The sequence below is a fragment of the Coregonus lavaretus genome (genome assembly GCF_964263955.1).
Source record: "Coregonus lavaretus genome assembly, chromosome: 33".
NCBI classification, from domain to species: Eukaryota; Metazoa; Chordata; class Actinopteri; order Salmoniformes; family Salmonidae; genus Coregonus; species Coregonus lavaretus.
The window spans coordinates 12,510,068-12,530,189 of record NC_140020.1 but is presented as its reverse complement, the minus strand read 5'-3'; the positions used below and the strand labels follow the sequence as shown (position 1 = coordinate 12,530,189).

At 42.8% G+C, this 20,122-nt stretch overlaps 1 protein-coding gene across 5 annotated transcripts in view; it reads right to left on the bottom strand.

The window, feature by feature from the left end:
• The window catches only part of LOC311108687 (TGF-beta-activated kinase 1 and MAP3K7-binding protein 2-like), a 70,635-nt gene that overhangs the window by 11,628 nt on the left and 38,885 nt on the right, over positions 1-20,122 (bottom strand). For 4 of the 5 annotated variants that reach the window (XM_084151401.1, XM_084151403.1, XM_084151404.1 and 1 more), the window contains exons 2-3: positions 2,356-2,554; positions 525-2,256 (exon numbers count right to left, since the gene is read on the bottom strand). In XM_084151401.1, the coding sequence (XP_084007527.1) occupies positions 525-2,256; positions 2,356-2,457 (1,834 nt within the window). In that variant the 5' untranslated portion in view covers positions 2,458-2,554. The remainder of the gene's footprint in view (positions 1-524; positions 2,257-2,355; positions 2,555-20,122) is intronic. The other variant, XM_084151402.1, reaches the window with a different exon arrangement.

Here is a 20,122-nt window from a genome sequence, read left to right as displayed (position 1 = left end):
ACACCCCTCTCCATGCGAGTCACCTTTAAGAATGTATCTACTCCCTCAAATCAGGCTTAGATGAAGCAGGGTTTTAAGACCGATAGCTTTTTAATGAGACCAGTGTCTACACAATTTGGTTTTAAAAATGCATTAGTGTCATCATATGGAAATCCAAGTTAAAACCAGGCATAAACGATACGCAATAGTCAAATTACTTTCTTGGCAGAATGCAGTGAAAAATAATTTACTACTGGTGGACAAAAATGTATACTATTCCTTATTGTTATGAGGGCAAGTTACTCTCTTAAAAGTTCCTGCAGCCTCTTTCAACCATTATACTTTGTAAGTGGATGTTATATATGGCCACTTGACTTTTGTTGCACAACTTGATCTTCATGTGACTGAGGGATACCATAGTTCAACCTAAGAATTGCACAACAAACTGTATCCTGGTGTGTTTATATACTTCCATAGACTGTGACCGTCGACAACGCAAAGCAACTAACAGATGAGAGAGTTTAGTAACCCTAATCTGGTCTCACCTTGTGTGTATGCTGCGTCGTCTGAGCCCATGCTGAGCCTGCGTGGCTCGCTGGGCCTCTCCCTGTGTACTGACAGCGGGTCTGAGAGATGATGTGGGTCCGGCTCCACAAAATGGTGGTCCGAGGGGAGGCTAAGGAGGTTGGTAGCCTCAAAGGTGGGGGACACGACGCCGGGGGATACCGCTGGGGGCTTGTTGGGGGACACGGTGATTTTGAAAGTGTACTTGGTGTTGGGCTGGGTGACCACCACTCGGGGCGAGGTGGCCGTGCCTGCCCCTCCTATAGACGCGCGGGACTTGGGTGGGTGGTGGTGGATGTAGGCGGGGCCCATGCTCACCTGGCCCCCCATATTCCGGGGCCCCTGGGACCCGTGCGGAGGTGGTTGAGCAGAGATGTAGACGGTTGGAGGGTTTCTGCCCCCACCGTCATCGTTATTAGCAGTAATGTAAAACTTGGGCTGGGAGCGAGAGCCGGATGAGGCCATGATGGCCTCGTCAGAGGGGGTGGTAGCAGCAACAGTGGGCGGGCTGGCAGAGATGTAAACAGTGGGCTGGCTGCGGCTCAGACCTGGGCCTCCGATGGACAGGGGGGTGGTGGTTGGGCCAGGGGCTGCCCCGACAGAGGAGGAGGATGAGGGGCAGGAGGAGGAGGTGGAGGAGTTGGAGCGGGGGCCACTGCTGGTGCGCAGCACGGCCGTGGTCGTGGTAGAGTTGCTCCTCTGAGGAGATTCAAGTTTGATCTCTATCTGGTTCTTGCGCGGTCCGGTGGAGATGTTCTGGATGTTGTACTGACTGAAGGAGGGCATGCCAGAGGGCATGCCAGAGGAGGAAGCACCAGAAGAGCAGCCCTGACCTCCAGAGGGGGCCTGGAGGATAGAGGAGGGGGCCTGTGGGTTGGTGGGGGAGCTGATGGGCATGTAGACATGGGACGTCTGGTGGCCCTGTGACTGGTGCTGTGAGGTATGTGAGGAGCTGTGCTGGTGCTGCTGGGAGGAAGGGCCTGTCCAGGAGCCAGGCAGTGAGGTGGGATGGGAGATCTGGTAGATCTGCTGCTGGGGCTGGGAGGTGGGGCTGTACTGGGCCCTGCCCGCCTGCTGCTGAAGCTGCTGCTGGCTCTGCCAGGTCGTACCGCCAGACTGGGTCACGTAAGGCCTTATGTAGATAGAGTTACCCTGTGGACTGCTCAGGCCGGACTGTGTATGGGGCCCGCCGTGTATGTGCAAAGAGGTGGGGGTGTTGCGACCCGTCTGGATGTTGGGGGCCAGGGTGACGGTGATGGGGTTGAAGCGGGGAATCTGCTGGCCATGTTGGCCCATGGACTGTCCTTTCCCCCCCAGCTGGTAGAGTCCCAGGTGCTGGGGCGGCTGGGTCTTGCGCGTAGGCTCCATCACGCCAAACACATTGAGGCTGGAGGGCACCTCCACCGGGGCTGACTGGGGCTCCTGCTGGAAGAAGTCACTGTTCGGGGGCTGTCCTGTCTGGAGGGGCCCGTCACTCAGGCTCAGGCTGTGGGACAGTGTCCTGCTGCCGTTCATCCTCAGGCCGTCCCTTCCCGGGGTCGCATGCACATTCTGAGACTGAGACTGCAGGCCCAGGTTCAGCTGGGTCATGGGATTCCGGAACCTGATGAAGCTGGGGTCGTCGGTGTAGTTAAGGTTGCCTCCTTTGCTGTACAAGTAGCCTAGGCTTACCTGAGACAGGTACTCACAACAGGCGTCCAAATTGTTGTTATTCTGAGGAAAAGATAAGGTTAAAATCAGTCATTTTTGATGAGAACTTGTGTTACAATATATATAACTAATGGATTGAAAATGAGGAGACCCCAGACTCACCTGCAGAACACACTGGGACACAACACCCTCTGGAACTTCAGGGAACTTCTGGCGCAGGTCGTGCAAAACCTGAATGTCAATCTGGTGGCTTCCCTGGGCCATTCGTGTATTGCCAGGTCAGGACTGCTCTGCTTGCTCCGTTCAGCACACAGACAATGCCTCAGTGGTGGCAGCACCTCAGCCACAGCTTGAGCATCTTCTGGAAAACAAACACAGAGTTGATTAGGCTTGTACCTACAGTTGTAACCGAACACACACACACAGCAGTTCCTGGTTTCCCACTGTTTCATACTCATACTCTCTTGTTCTACACACAGTAAAGAGACAGTGTGTACTGTATTTGTACCAGTCTGTGTTTTGAAAGGATGTTAATAACAAGGTATGCCTATGCGTGATGCAGTGACAGGAAAGCAGGGAGCACATAGCAGCCTATTCAAACTTCATACTAGTGAAAAACACTTGGGGGGGTGGGGGGGTTGGGTCACGACCCCCTAGAGGATTTTAAGAGGTCGCAGGACTTGTGCAAGAATAAAAAATGTATACAATGAAACAATTAATTTGAAAGGTAACCGCCACACCTAAAGTTTTATTTTGAAAGGATACCGCTACACCGCTTATTTTTGCTGACTTTACACGTGCTGTGCATCCGCAGTGGTGAAATGGATATATAACGTTCGGACTCTGAGGGTCTTCGCGCTGCACTCACTCACTGACCAATCCAATAACATTCTCGCCCCACACACACACACTGATCCAATAAAAATGTTTTGTTTTAAATGTGACACACCCAATCAGATAATACAGATCTTCTTGTGTTCTGCAGGCATTGCACATGTGGATAGTTAGCTGTCATTGAAGTAATGAATACTAGCTGTCAGAGTAAACTCATGGACAAGTTTTAAAACGTGCAGCTCCCTCGTCATCTACTGCTGCTTCCAATGTAAACAACAAGGCAGACAACCCGGTCCCTGTCAAGAAGAGATATGGTTTTACATAGGGTGCGTTCGTTAATTCGCTCTGGCTATCTACTCCGATTTCAGAGCACTCTCATCTGAGTGTGCCAGAGCGCAGAATAACTGATTAATTTACGAGCACACCCATATATAGAAGACAGTCAGGGTTAGTGTAGACCGTAGGGCAACGAGCCTATGCAACGAGCTGTTAGCTAATAAGAGCATGAAACCCTCCAAAATGAAAAGTCATCTGGGGACCAAGCATCCAAGCCACAAAGATAAGACAGCTTACTTTTTAAAAAGGAAATGTCAATATCTGGAGGCCTCACAAGATTCATTGAACAAGGTATGCAAGGTACAAGAAAAGGCACTTTGTGCATCACACCTTGTGGCCCAGCGCATTGCTAAGTGCAAAAAAGTCCACACCAGCGCAGAGGATCTCATACTCCCTGCTGCGATTGATATGTGCACTGAAATCTTGGGAGAGTCAGCCGCCAACAAACTTAAAACCATACCCCTATCTAATGACACCATGAGGAGGAGAATCCAGGACACAATGTGCCAGACATCAGAGCAAATGGCCATTACACACTGCAACTTGATGAATCCACAGATGTGGCTAACCATGCAATTATATTGGTCTATGTCAGACACGTCTGGGATAATAATTTCGAGGAGCAGATCCTTTTTAGTGCTGATTTGCCCACCACCAACACTGCAGAGCCTGTCTTTAACACAATGGATACGTACCTGGGCTCCATGGGACTGGGCTGGGATGGGTGCTTCGGTGTGACCACCACAAGTAATCTCTGCCCGAACATTTCGATTGTGAGGAATGGCTCGTGTAAGTTGCCTACCTCACTGATATTTTGGATCATCTGAATTCTCTCAATGTGTCAATGCAAGGGAGGGGGCACAATCGATTTTAACAGAGGGACAAAGAGGATGCCTTCAAGATGAAGCTTACCATTTGGGCAAATCATGTTTCTAACGGGAGGATTGACATGTTTCCCAATGCTGATTTCAAGATTCAGAATCTGATCAACAAACCGTTAAACACCATCTTCTCAAGCTGCTGGGAAAGTTTTGCGACTACTTCCCAGAGGAGAACAGGAGACAAGACGACTGGATACGGGACCCCTTTCGAGTGGAGATGGGAAGCGTCACGTTGCCAAGCAACGAAGAGGATCAGCTGGTGGAGCTGTCATTCGATCACGGACTGAGCATGCGCTTCCCGGAAACGTCACTACAACAGTTCTGTTCTGGTGCAGCGTAGTGGGAGAGTATCCTGCTCTCCCCTGTCATGCAATCAGAATCACGCTACCGTTCAGCACTACCTATCTGTGTGAAAGTGGCTTCTCTGCTATGGCCGTGCTGAAAACTAAAAGCAGAAACAAACTGGACAGCCAGCATGACCTACGAGTTGCCCTGTCACCCATCACCCAGACTTTAAATAATAAATAAACGTATCAAACTAAAGAAACACCCCAAGCTTTCCCACTGATAGGCCACACACACACTTTTACATTTTTAGTCATTTAGCAGACGCTCTTATCCAGAGCGACTTACAGTTAGTGAGTGCATACACTCACTAACAATAAACAAGTTAATGAGTTATTGTTCACTATGTTAATTATTATTGTTAATTAACATTAATTTTACATTTTATTGAACTGTTTAAAAACTTACACCTTTAAAAAAAACTTTTCACGGCTGTGAAGCTATTGGCATTGTAATTGATGACTAAGAATTCCTAATGATTGTTGTTTTTTCTATTTTAAACACTGGTATATGTTACTGTTCATTAACATTATTGGACTGGTTTTGATGTCATGTTCTGAGTCTCTAATTTATTACACCCCACTCCTGAACTGGTCGCCTAATTAAATGGCTTATTCTCTTCAATTGATAATAAATGTTTTCTCTGTTAATATGGCTGTGTAATGACTTTCTTTAATACCATAATTGAGACAGTCTATGTTGCAAGTGAAGCCTGCCCAAGAAGGCAGCTGCAATACAACATTGCAAAATGTAATCATCAACAGTCCATAATATTGTGTCACCACTCAATTGTCATTGTCAAATTTGGGTCCCCAGGCAAAACTAGTTGAGAACCACTGGCCTATTTCATTATGGTGGGGAGCTTTCAAAACAATATTTCAGAAACCCTTGTAATATATGAAAGGCCTTCATTTCATAGCCCCCCCCCCCAAAAGCCTCTTCATAAAAGAGTAGGAAACCACCTTGGACTACTGAGGAAACAAAGCCTTTTCAACCAATCTTAACATCAACATTCTCTTATTAAGGACAGAGCAGACCCAAACAGTAGTTCCCAGTATTGCAGCGATCTACACATAATCATCAGTTAAGCCCCAAAGTCACTGCCAGCACTACAGCGGAGCTTTGAGGCAAGCAGAAACACTGCTTCACTTCTGATAAACCAGCACAGAGCATGGCGCAGCAAGACCACACAGTGTGATGCTGACCTTCAAGAGCACGAAATTGAGGCTATTTTTACCCTGGTGAATATTTAGCAGAGGAGAAGAGCGGATTAAGAATTAGATTTTCACGAGAATATCACAGTGAATGTCAGAGGAGCTTTGAGGCAAGCAGAAACACTGATTTGGGGTAAGTGTACCTATTAAACCCACTTCCATCTTTGGATTCAAATAAAAAAGAAGAAAAACATCATTTTCTGCTGTTTAATGTTTCAACCAATTCATCTGGTTGTTATATCATAACAGGTTTTATTCTAAACCAATCTGAAGTTTTATTATCAAGTTATTCACAGTTATGTCTTAGTTCCCACTAGTGGCCAATTTCAAAGCTGCAAAAAAACTTGGTGTTGAGGCTAACCTCAGATAAACACATTTTTCTGATATTTTGAGTACTTTCTCAGATAAGTGATATATGCACATGATAGCATATTTCATAGGCATTAAAGGCAGTGTAGCACTTATCTCTCAATGCCAGAAACACATATAATAGTAACTTAGAGCACAAATAATCTCTAACTTCGTAAAAACAATCCAACAATGCCCCACAGTCAGCATCACACGATGAATGAAAAACTTTGTAAAAAGTGGGATACATTTGTGAGAATGAGGCGGTGTCACGACTTCCTCCGAAGCTGCCTCCTCTCCTTGTACGGGCAGGCTTCGGCGCTCATCGTCACCGGCCTTCTAGCCACTGCTGCTCCTCATCTCATCATTCCATTTGTTTTGTCTTGTTTTTACACACAGCTGGTTCATATCCCCTCATCAGTACCTGTATAGGTATTCCCTCTGCCCCCCATGTCTTTGGGTGTGATTGTTTTCATGTGGAGGTGTCGTTAGCTCGATGGAGCTTTATGTATTGTATCACCGGGATATTCGCCCGTGTGCTTTGTTTTCTCCAGTGCGCCGTTTTACCACACTGTAGTGTTTTACGCATTGCTGCGCACCGCTGTATTTGCCGAATAAACCCTTTATTCTGTGATTTACCCTCCTGCGCCTGACTCCGTCCAAATCACCCGCTACAGGCGGGCAAATTGGGCGTCTACTCTTCAATCTGCGGGGCATATTTCATCCCTGAGAACTTCCACAGCTATCAACAGAAGGACGATTTCAGCAAGAAGTTGCTTCTCAAAGTGGATGTTGTCTCTACCATTAATGTGGCTTCTAAGCATCTCAAACAGCCAGCAGCACCAGCAGAGACAGTGAGAATGCTAATGTTAGCTAGCTAGAGCGCATTTAGCTCACATCTTCCATCTAAATAACACTAATAAAACGAACCAAATGTAAACATGTCTGCCAGCTGTTGGTAGCTAACTTCTGATGCTGTCATACTGTAGATAGTACAAACCTATAGGAAATAGTAGTTTTGGCCGTGACAGAGGTCACTGTTACTGTATAGAGCAAGTTTTCAAGGTGTTTGTAGGGGCTGCGCGTTGCGGTAATTCAGCCAAAATGAAATGCGACGCTTCGGTCAAGGATCCAATTGCGGATCTGGTAGCATTTTGGAAAAGCCCCAGAACCATGCTTTCTTTGGAGGGGTGGATTGTGGATCTTGCGTTTGGAGCTTTCCGTCAGTCTTTGTGGTTTTTATATGTGGGGAGCATAAATTGTACAATTGTAAACTAACAAAGAATGTTCGTTAGAACCCATGTATATTAGTTAACATACAGAACCAACTACATAAATATGTTAGGGTCCATTATATGCTACCTGGACTTTAATGACTATTTCTTGGCAATTGAAAATATGGGTTTTTCATGCTAGCAGTCGTGCCTGCATGTCACAGTCACACAGTAGCAGCATCACTTGGTGAACTACAACAAGATAATAGATTTCAGGCATTCACAGCTTACAATGCATTTAGTCTTATTTTACTGTTAAATTAACTTTGACTTGTTATACATAGATGCCATTTTAGTAAATTTGACATTTATCTCAGGTGGACTTAAAGGGCACAGCAGCACAAAAAGAACTTCCTCAATATATATAATGTAAATGGCAATAAATAAATATTGTTCAATATGATCAATACTAACTTTGCATAATAGTGTAGTCTATATTGTATATTTATACCCCAAACCATTGGTTTCCAAATATTGTATGAGTAGACTTTGCTGTTCTGTCATTTTCACCATAAATCACTATTGTTCCAATTAAGCCCAGTATGCTTTGAAACACATGGGGATAGTATTTTGACATCCCTAATATTCAATGAACATATGCATAAATATGTTTCTTTGTTCAGATTTAAGTTGATTAAAACACACAAATTACAGGTAGATTTGAAACGGTCTTTAGATAGGCTTTAGGAAGTCAAGTTTAACTAATTAACAAGAATAGCAGTACAGCAAATGTGAATCAGCTTCCAGATATTTCATCGAAAGTTGTGTGTTATCATCTTTGTGCATGGCGTCTTATTCACAGATGGCCGGTGTGGGTGCAGGTTTTTGTTCTAAACAAGCATAACACACCTGATTTAACTAATCATGTCTTGATTGAAGTCTATGATTAGTTGATTAGTTGAATCAGGTGTGTACTGGTTGGCAAGAACAAAAGCCTAAGTCCACATTGATATCTGTGGATACGATTGGACACCCCCCTGTTATGAGTCCTACTTTCATGATGAATAGTAATGATCAGTTTATTTTAATAACTTCAGGGGAGATTAATATAATCCAATTTGACATAAGAAATGTTGGTTTGTAAGTTTTGAACATTAATTAAAATGTATAATTTAAGAAGTGGGCTTATTTGGAACACCCATGGGCTTAAAGCTTACATTCGGTACCCATGAAGCCCAGTCCGGACTTTTCACATATTTGATGAAATATTTGTACTGTATGTCTTATTAAAGCGTTTTGTAAGTAAAGTAATAAAACTTCACATGAGAGAATCATTCATTTTATTAAATTAATTTAAATTAGGACAGTATATGTTTGAAAAGTCTAAATGTTGATTTTGGTGGGCTTAAAGGCATCCACGTTTCCCAGCCGAAACAGTTTGATAGAGTTTGTGCATATATTATGACAACATTTTGTGACATTGGTACGCTTTTTTTCCGGCTGTTCAGGCACATAAATTATTTTCGGTAGCCAAAGTCGGTAGCCGAAGTCTACGCCCCTTCGTTGGTGGTTGGTCAACAGTAGGGATTCTTCAATAACGTCTTTGTTGCCATTCAACAAGAGATGACTCATTTTCATGCACTTTTTCTAATTAAGAAATACTGCACCAAACATCTTAGTTAGATGTAAAATTGCACAACTAAGATCTCCACGGCAAAATTTCAAAATGAATGACAGATTTCTTGAGTTATCTTAGATTAATTCTGACTATTTTGAGGAAGTGCATACTTGCTACGGCTTCTCAAAATGCACAAACAGTGCTATTGCCGCTTTTTCCGTTTTTTCAAGCGAAGGTCTTTTAAGGGAGTATGCAAGCACACTTGTTTGGTTCGTCAGCATTCTTCAGTTTGGGTGTCGCTGAACTCGGCTAGGCGATAGCCGAACTGAAGCATGCTGACGCCTTTGTAGTTACACTTACCCTACTTCTGATAGACCAGTACAGAGCGCGGAGCAGCCAGGCCACACAGCGTGATGCTGACCTTCTCAAGAGCACGGAATTGAGGGTCTTTTTACCCTGGTGAATATTTAGCCTATACAGAGCCGAGGAGAACACTGGATGAGGAGGAGTGAAATTTTCACGAGAATAGCACGGTGTAGCATGGCGAATTTCTTTTGCACATGCCCCCACGCTCTTGACCTATTTCTAACCACACTCTTTCAAAACATCCTCTAGTGGGAGGCTCAGAATATGCTATTGAAAACATTGTGATAGTAGCACACACGTGCTCTATTCTGCTTCTAAACCGGCGCTGTAGGCCCAGAAAAGCCTGCAGAGATCAATCCAATGCGGGTAGTGCTAAGTAGGAACCTCCTGGATTCTCTTAGCTACAGGTCCCTTGATGGTAATCCAATCCATCAGATTGGACGTCGGGCCAAATGAAATCCAGAAGCGTCTTTAAGAATATTAAACTCAAGGTATGATTATCTGATAAGGGGCGTAAGACAGTGCAGCTTCTAGGCCTTTTGTGCCAAGGAGATGACATAGCAAGTAGCAGTGCTGTCTTATCTAAGCTGTGAGCATGTGTAAATGTCATAACTGAGGAGATGTAAATCTGGATGATAAAGCATCCCACCAGAGCTGTTGATAACAGGGGGAGGAGCTACTGGGCTACTGTCAAAAGAGGGAGCCAGCAGCAACAGGCCTCTAGTCCTAACAGGAACAGCCTGAGACTGCCTCAAACAAGATCGGCTGGGATACCTTCTGATAACTGGCAGGATATTCAATTGGATGGTACAATGAAACTAGCCTGATCGTGACAAACTATTGCAATGTGTCCTCACATGAGGAAAAACGTGTAAATAATGTTTCAGACAGAGTGAGACACTTTAAATCAAACAACAGAATAACAGAGGCTGGTACATAATGTTCTTTCAGCCCAGGCACTCAAACCGTCAGTCAATTACTTATTTTGTCCTTTGCAATACTAGGAAATAGAATGTTTTGCAATCATACCACCAGACTGAAGAATGAATTTCAGTGCGTCAAAAGAGAGGAGCACATGCTAGTGCTGAGCGATTAGAGCTTTTTGGGGTCGGTTCAGTTTCGGTTCAATTTTTTTATTTAATATAACGGTTTTCTTTTTCAAACATTAAATGTGTTATGAAATAATGACTTTACAATTATTTTAGAGCTTCCCTCAACCATCACATGCCTTCTTCCTGACACTGACAGTGGGTTGAATGCTGTAACAACTGTGACACTCTGGCTCCATGGACTTTATTATTGAGCCAGGGTTGTTCATTTTCATTGTTTGGGTGTATTTCTATGTTGGGGATTTCTGGTTGTGCATTTCTATGTTTGGGTTAATTGTTCTTTATTAGTCATATGACTCCCAATCGGAGGTAACGAGTGTCAGCTGTCGGCTCGTTATCTCTGATTGGGAGCCATATTTATACTGTGTGGTTTCACCTGGGTTTTGTGGGTTTTTGTTTCCTTGATCCTGTTTAGTCAGTGTCAGATTTGGACTTCACTTTCGTCATTTTGGTTTGTTGTTTTTATCGTGGTTTCTTTAATTAAATAAAGTCTACGATGTTCGCTCAACACGCTGCGCTTTGGTCTCCTCCTTTCGACGATCGTGACAGAAAAACCCACCATAAAAGGACCAAGCAGCGCGTCCAGGAGCAAAGGGTCTGGACATGGAAGGAACTGTTGGACGGTAAAGGGTCCTGGACTTGGGAGGAGATCCTGGAGGGTATGGATCGCCGTCCATGGAGCGAGACGGTGGAGAGGCGACGGCGAGAGGAGCAACGGCGTCGGCAGAGCCAACGTCGGAAGGACGAGAGGCAACCCCAAGAAATTTTTTGGGGGGGGCACATGGCTTGGGCGACTGAGCAGCAGGAGGCTGCCACAAGGCAGATGCAGAAGGCTACCAGGTTAAGGGGGCTGACGGAGGCAGAGAAGGGACGGATTCAGGAGGCTACCAGGTTAAGGGGGCTACTGGGTAAAGCAGGGAAGGAAGGTGTAGAGGCTCGGCGAGAGGTACTGGGGTGTGTAACCAGTCCGGTCCGGCCCGTTCCTAATCCCGAGGTACAGCCAGTAGTGTGTGTTCCCCGTACGGTACGGCCTGTTCCGGCCCCTCGCACTAAGTGTACGGTGCGCGTCGCCAGCCCGGTTCGGCCTGTTCCTGCCACCCGCACCAAGTGTACGGTGCGCGTCGCCAGCCCAGCCCGGCCTGTTCCTGAGCCTCATACGAAGCCTACGGTGCGCGTCGCCAGCCCAGCCCGGCCTGTTCCTACTCCCCGCACCAGGGATACGGTGCGCTTCGTCAGCCCAGCCCGGCCTGTTCCGGCCACTCGCACCAGGGATACGGTGCGCGTCGCCAGCCCAGCCCGGCCTGTTCCTACTCCACGCACCAGGGATACGGTGCGCTTCGCCAGCCCGGCCCGGCCTGTTCCGGCCTCTCGCACCAGAGATACGGTGCGCGTCGCCAGCCCAGCCCGGCCTGTTCCTGCTCTCCGCACTAGGCCTTATGTGCGTCCCCAGGGCCAAGCAGGCCCTGTTGCTGCTTCCCGCACTAGCCCTGAGATGCGTGTCCTCAGCCCGGTACCTCCAGTTCCGGCACCACGCATCAGGCCTACGGTGCGTCCCCAGGGCCAAGCATGCCCTGTTGCTTCTCCCCGCACTAGCCCTGAGATGCGTGTCCTCAGCCCGGTACCTCCTGTTCCGGCACCACGCACCAGGCCTACGATGCGCCTCAGACGGCCAGAGTCTGCCGTCTGCCCAACGGGGCCTGAACTGTCCGTCTGCCCAACGCCGTCTGAACTGCCCGTCTGCCCAACGGCGCCTGAACTGCCCGTCTGCCCAACGCCGTCTGAACTGTCCGTCTGCCAAGCGCCGCAGGAGCTGCCCGTCGGTACTGAGCCTGCAAAGCCGCCCGTCTGCCATGAGCCTTCAGAGCCGTCCGCCAGACCGGAGCCGCTAGAGCTCTCCGCCAGACAGGAGCAGCCAGAGCCTTCCGCCAGACAGGATCAGCCAGAGCCTTCCGCCAGACAGGAGCAGCCAGAGCCTTCCGCCAGACAGGATCAGCCAGAGCCTTCCGCCAGACAGGATCAGCCAGAGCCTTCCGCCAGACAGGATCAGCCAGATCCTTCCGCCAGACAGGATCAGCCAGAGCCTTCTGCCAGACAGGATCAGCCAGAGCCTTCTGCCAGCCAGGATCCGCCAGAGCCGTCCAGCCAGGATCCGCCAGAGCCGTCCAGCCAGGATCCGCCAGAGCCAGCCAGCCAGGATCCGCCCCTCAGTCAGGTACTGTCCCTTAGCCCGGTGCTGCTCCTTAGTCCGGTGCTGCCCCTTAGTCCGGTGCTGCCCCTTAGTCCGGTGCTGCCCCTTAGTCCGGTGCTGCCCCTTAGTCCTGTGCCGGCCCTTAATCCAGTGGGGTTTAGTGGGGGGGTGGTCATGTGGAAGGGGCTACGGAAGCGGAAAGTGACTAAGGTGGGGTGGGGACCACGACCTGGACCAGAACCGCCACCATGGACAGACGCCCACCCAGACCCTCCCCTAGACTGTATGCTGGTGCGCCCGGAGTGCGCACCTTTAGGGGGGGGTACTGTGACACTCTGGCTCCATGGACTTTATTATTGAGCCAGGGTTGTTCATTTTCATTGTTTGGGTGTATTTCTATGTTGGGGATTTCTGGTTGTGCATTTCTATGTTTGGGTTAATTGTTCTTTATTAGTCATATGACTCCCAATCGGAGGTAACGAGTGTCAGCTGTCGGCTCGTTATCTCTGATTGGGAGCCATATTTATACTGTGTGGTTTCACCTGGGTTTTGTGGGTTTTTGTTTCCTTGATCCTGTTTAGTCAGTGTCAGATTTGGACTTCACTTTCGTCATTTTGGTTTGTTGTTTTTATCGTGGTTTCTTTAATTAAATAAAGTCTACGATGTTCGCTCAACACGCTGCGCTTTGGTCTCCTCCTTTCGACGATCGTGACAACAACATAGAATAAAACAGTTAATAATGGTAGTGAATGCCCATTACTTCTTATTAACCATAATTTATTCACATTACTTTAATAAAATATTTCTGTATATAAATTCGTTTTTATTTGACTTTATTATTTTTAATTCCCTCATACTACCGACTGGGGTCATTTTGACCCTAGAGTCATATTTTTAATTATAGCCCAAAGGTGGTTTATAAAATCTTCAAATGTTGCATCTTTGTGAATCAACTTGTTCTTAATAAATCTAAATCATTATTTAGTTTATCTGTATCAATATGGACTTTAAAAAATTATAGTCCTTTGGGGTCATTTTGACCCCAGCCAAAAACACCTAATTCCGCCTATAGTAATTTGATAGATTGGACCTTTGTTTTATTCTAGGTTTCTCTGGAGACTTAATATCAAGTTATCCATACGACCAGAGGGTGGAGGGGAACCTGTATCAGGGATTTTAACCAGATAGACAGATCATCTACAGAGAAATAGCTCCCCACGTACTCACCTAAGATTGTACTTTTCTAAACCACTATCGTATGACTGTGTACAAAACCAAAATTACCTTATTTTTGTGCATATAAACATCTGGTAATGGTATACAAAGTCTGCCAATGGTATAAATACTTGATATGACTGCAATACAGAACTCAGATACTCTGAATCTACATAGAGAGCGGTATTGGTGTGTATTCTACGAAAAGTAGTTATTTACATTTTAGTCATTTAGCAGATGCTCTTATCCAGAGCGACTTACAGTTAGTGAGTGCATACATTTTTTTTCATACTGGCCCCCCGTGGGAAACGAACCCACAACCCTGGCGTTGCAAGTGCCATGCTCTACCAACTGAGCTACAGTTATTCTAGGGCAAACCTAAAAAATATATTTATTTGAATCCAGGTTTCTCTGGAGACATAATAGCAAGTTATATATATCATCAGGGGCTGCAGGGGGACCTGTATCAGTGATTTTGACCAGATAGACAGATCACCTGCAGAGATGGAGCACCTTATGTTCTCACCTATGGTTATAACTGGTAATAACTAGGTATGACCATGTACAAAATCTAAATTACCTTATATATGCTTAGTTGCAGTCAAAACAGCTCATAAAAGTATGTCAGTGGTATGAATACTTTGTAGACCTGTAATACAGAAACCAGCTATCCTCTATATGTACACATAGTGCTGTATTGGTGTGTATTCTCTGAACAATATTTAATTGACAGGAGAAAAAAAAGTAACAGAATTCCTATAATTCAATATTCTATATGTGCAATTTGTTATGGTATTTGGGTTGCTATAACATTTGGTTTAAAGTGACTGAGGATTTGGGCATGCTTTTTGAAGCATCCTGCCATAGGCCTTACCACTCCCATTGTTTCACTAGCAGCTATGCTAATGCTGGCTGTGGGGTAAGTAAATAAAGAAAACTAAGCCATATTTTTGGTCATTGTCTCTCAGGATCAATGGATTAATCACTTTTTGTCAATAAAATTAAGTATATTTCAAATGTTGTTGTACCGCCCCTTTAGATGGCAGTTGTTTTTATCACATAAATGACAGAATCAGTATTTACTTTAAAATTCTAAAAACGAAATGATGCTACAATAAAATTATGGTAAATCAGCTTTTTAGAATTTATGTTGATTGTACTTTGGAAAAAGCTGCACATTATTTAAGGGAAACATTTACAGGTAACTGCCGAAATAAAGGAAACACCAACATAAATTGTCTTAATAAGGCATTGGGCCAACACGAGCCAGAACAGCTTCAATGCACCTTGGCATAGATTCTACAAGTGTCTGGAACTCTATTGGAGGGATGCGACACCATTCTTGGTGTTTTGTTGATGGTCATGGAAAATGCTGTCTCAGGCGCCACTCCAGAATCTCCCATTAGTGTTCAATTGGGTTGAGATCTGGTGACTGAGACAGCCATGGCATATGGCAGGGTTTCCCCAACTGGCAGCAAATTATTTTATTTGCCCCCCATGTTTTCTGAGCTCAGCTCCAAGTGATTTAAATTTTGGAAATCTGTTCCAAAGTATTCCAACTCATAATAGAAAATATTTGAAATTATTAAGTTTCAGTCAAGTATTAGATCTGTTTCTTGCGGTCAATTTGCTGTCTACAAATTATTTGTAATTATGTTTATGACCATCCGCTCATGAAATAAATCGTCCTGCAGCTGAATCGAGTTGATGATCCCTGGCATATAGTTTACATCGTTTTCATGCTCATCAAACCACTCGTGCCCTGTGGATGGGGGCATTGTCATCCTATGGGGGCATTGTCATCCTTGGTTCAGTCTGCTTTCCAACAGACACTGGGAGACAAATTCATCTTTCAGCAGGACAATTACCTAAAACACAAGGCCAAATATACACTGGAGTTGCTTACCAAGACGACATTGAATGTTCTTGAGTGGCCTAGTTATAGTTTTGACTTAAATTGGCTTGAAAATCTATGGCAAGACTTGAAAATGGCTGTCTAGCAATGATGAACAACCAACTTGACAGAGCTTGAGGATTTTCTTAAGAATAATGTGCAAATATTGTACAATCCAGGTGTGCAAAGCTCTTACAGACTTACCTAGAAAGACTCACAGCTGTAATCGCTGTCAAAGGTGATTCTAACATGTATTGACTCAGGGGGTTGAATACTTTTTTTATTTATTTTTTATTTTTATTTTTTATTTTTTTTATTTTTATTTTTTGGGGGGAATGGATCAGCTTAATATTGCAGATAGATTGTATCTTCTATCAATGTAATTGTCTGCATCACTTCCAATCCCCCATGTTTTTTTTTTTTTTTTTTTTTTTATATATATATATTTTTTTATATATATACTCCCCTTTATTACTTTTCAACCCCACCATCCTTTCCCTACTTGGAGTAAATTAGTGAACAACAATGCCCAGGCCTCTACTTCCGGTCTATACTTACTATCTACACCTTATGGACACAGTTAATTTTACAATAATTCTATTATATATATACATATATATATACATATACATACATACATACATACATATATATCATTATTATTATTATTATTATTATTTATTTATTTTTTGCTCCTGAACTACTTCTACTCTCAACCTCTCCGATCGTTTTCATGATGTCCATCCGGTTTGCTTCTATATGCCATATCTTTCTAACTGTGCTCTTTCCCAAAAGCTCCCAACATACAGCCTATATACTTATTATGGACACAGTATGCTTTACATTATTAGCTATCTTTGTTATTATTTGTTGTTATTTGTTATTAGTCCCATCCTTCAACTCTATTCAATACCTCCCATCTATCTCTTAACACCATCCATATCGGATTTCTATTTGCCATATATATTTCAACCGTACTGTGATGTTTTACAAAAGTTCTGAACCTTTCTATTCTCATTGCTTCTACAGATTGAGAGTTAAAAATAAACAGCTTTGCTAAAAGTATTATTATATTATTGATTGATTGACTATGACTTTTCAGATCACCCAGTAATGCTATCTGCAAGGTTAGTTCCAGGTAAATATTGCAATCCTTTAGCCATTCCTGGACCAGTGTCCAAAAACAAGCTACAAATGGACAGAACCAAAACAAATGGTCCAATGATTCCGTCTCTTCACAGCAAAATCTGCAGAGCTGGGAAGATTGTATCCCCCATATAAATAACATTCTATTGGTAGCAAGGATTTTATATAATAATTTAAATTGAAAGATTCTAATTTTTGAATCCGGTGTCGTTTTGCGTGTCAGTTCATAAACACTATGCCATGGGATCGGTACATCAAAGATCTCTTCCCAACTATTTTGCAATCTATATGGGACGGCTGTCAATCCTTTGGTCCTTAAGTGAAACTGATATATTTTTTTATTTATCACAGTTTTCCTTAACCAATTATGTTCTTTAATGCAAGGCCGACAGACAAGTTCCTTACTTTCTCCCCCTTCCACTTTCCTCTTCCATTTTTGCGGTAAAGCTGCCATTATTTGGTTGTAATTTTGGGTAGAGCAGACATTTCCATATGTTTTTGTTAGCTGCATGTGCGTCATAACTCCACCAGTCCTACCGATGATATCATTTACAAAGATTATACCTTTTTTAAACATTCTGTCAAAAAATAAAGGTTTTTTGTCAATTAGTATATTTGAATTTAACCACAATATTTGTTGCATTATTTGTTCTGTCGTTTCTGGAGGATTAAATTGAAATTGCAACCAACTTTCTATGGCTTGTTTTAGAAATAGTGACATTTGGGAGATTATTTCCTTTTCAAATAACTGAAAGTGTGAGGTTGTAATCTGAATAAAGGGAAAAAGGCCTTTCTTGAACATTGGGTGAGACAATCTTACTAATTTGCTTGAGAACCAGTTCGGATTTAAGTATAACTTTTGTAAGACTGAAGCTTTTAGTGATAGGTCTAATGCTTTAATATTTAATAATTTCTGTCCTCCGAATTCATATTCATTATATAAATATGCTCTTTTAATTTTGTCTGGCTTGCCGTTCCAAATAAAATTGAATATTTTTTTCTCATATAATTTAAAAAACTGTTCGCTAGGCGTAGGCAAGACCATAAGCAAATAGGTAAACTGTGATAATACTAATGAGTTAATCAGGGTGATTTTTCCACAAATTGACAGGTATTTTCCTTTCCATGGTAGTAAGATCTTATCTATTTTTGCTAATTTTCTATTAAAATTTATTGAAGTGAGATCATTTATTTCCTTTGGGATATGTATTCCGAGTATATCCACATCACCATCAGACCATTTTATTGGTAAACTACATGGTAATGTAAAAATTGTATTTTTTAGTGATCCAATACGTAATATAGTACATTTGTCATAATTTGGTTGTAATCCAGAGAGGTTAGAAAATGTATCTAGATCCTCTATGAGGCTGTGGAGGGATTCTAGTTGTGGATTTAAAAAAAAACATGAATCATCAGCGTACAATGACACCTTTGTTTTTAAGGTCTTTATTTCTAATCCTCTGATATTATTATTAGATCTGATTTTAATCGCTAACATCTCGATGGCCACAATAAATAGATATGCCGATAGTGGACAACCTTGTTTCACTCCTCTTGACAGTTTAAAACTTTCAGAGAAATAGCCATTATTTACTATTTTACACCTAGGGTTACTATACATGATTTTGACCCATTTTATAAGAGATTCTCCAAAATTGAAATGCTCCAGGCATTTATATATAAACCCCAGTCGAACTTTATCAAATGCCTTTTCAAAGTCTGCTATGAATAGCAGGCCTGGTTTCCCATATTTTCCATAGTGTTCTAATGTTTCCAATACTTGCCTTATATTATCTCCAATGTATCTTCCATGTAAAAAACCTGTCTGATTAGAATGAATAATATCCGGCAATACCTTTTTAATTCTATGCGCTATACATTTTGCTAGGATTTTTGCATCACAACACTGAAGTGTAAGGGGCCTCCAATTTTGTAAATGGACTGGATCTTTATATTTTCCACTTGTATCCTGTTTCAGTAATAATGAGATCAGTCCTTCTTCTTGAGTGTCAGATAATCTACCATTTACATAGGAGTGGTTAAAACATGCTAATAACGGTCCTCTTAGTATATCAAAAAAGGTTTGGTATACCTCGACTGGTATGCCATCCAACCCTGGAGTTTTCCCAGACTTAAAGTCTTTAATTGCATCCAGAAGTTCCTCCTCTGTAATTTCACCTTCGCATGAGTCTTTCTGTGTGGCTGTTAATTTGACATTATCAATAGAAAAAAAATCTCTACAATTAGCTTCAGTTAGAGGAGATGGAGGCGACTGAAAAGAAAACATATGCTTAAAGTACTTTGTTTCTTCCTTCAAAATGTCATTTGGTGAATCATGGGTGACTCCGTCAATTGTAACCAGTTTCATTAAGTTCTTTTTGGTAGCATTCCTATGTTGAAGATTAAAAAAGAATTTTGTGCATTTTTCCCCATATTCCATCCAGTTTGCTTTATTTTTATAATATGTTACACTTGATCTTTCTTGAATAAGTTTCTCCATTTCTTTTTGTTTTTCCTCTAATTTATTCTGAGCCTCTATGTTACAGTTTTTATTGCCATCTATCTGTTCTGTTAGACTTTCTATTTCCTTTCTTAGTATAAACTCTTTTGACCTAAATTGCTTTTGTTTTCGAGATGAGTACTGAATTGCATGGCCTCTAAAGGCACATTTAAAGGTGTCCCATACAATAAGGGGATTCGCTGTACCTATGTTATGTTGGAAAAAATCAGTTATAAATTCCTTTGTTCTAATTATAAATAAATTATCATCCAATAGGCTTTGGGGGTTGAATACTTATCTAATCAAGATATAGTTGTGTTTATTTTCCATTAATAAAAATAAAAAGAAAATGTTCTTCCACTTTGACATTACAGAGTATTTTGTGTAGATTGTTGACAAAAAAAATTGCAATTAAATCCATTTTAATCCCACTTTGTAACACAAAATGTGGAAAAAGTCAAGGGATGTGAATACTTTCTGAAGCACTGTAGTTCTTGACATAATTTCTCTCGTGAATGATTTGATTTCTTTCTAGAGAAATGGCGTGTTGAGCTCACAAAAAAATTTAAAATACATGGAATTCAAGTAATTGAACTGACGTCGGTCAATTTGTTGTTTAATAACTGTAAAAAATAAAATAAAATAAAGTGAATTGCTCAGCACTAGCACATGCAGCAAACAGCATGGAGAGGCTCTCTCTGTAAATGCAAACCAGAGG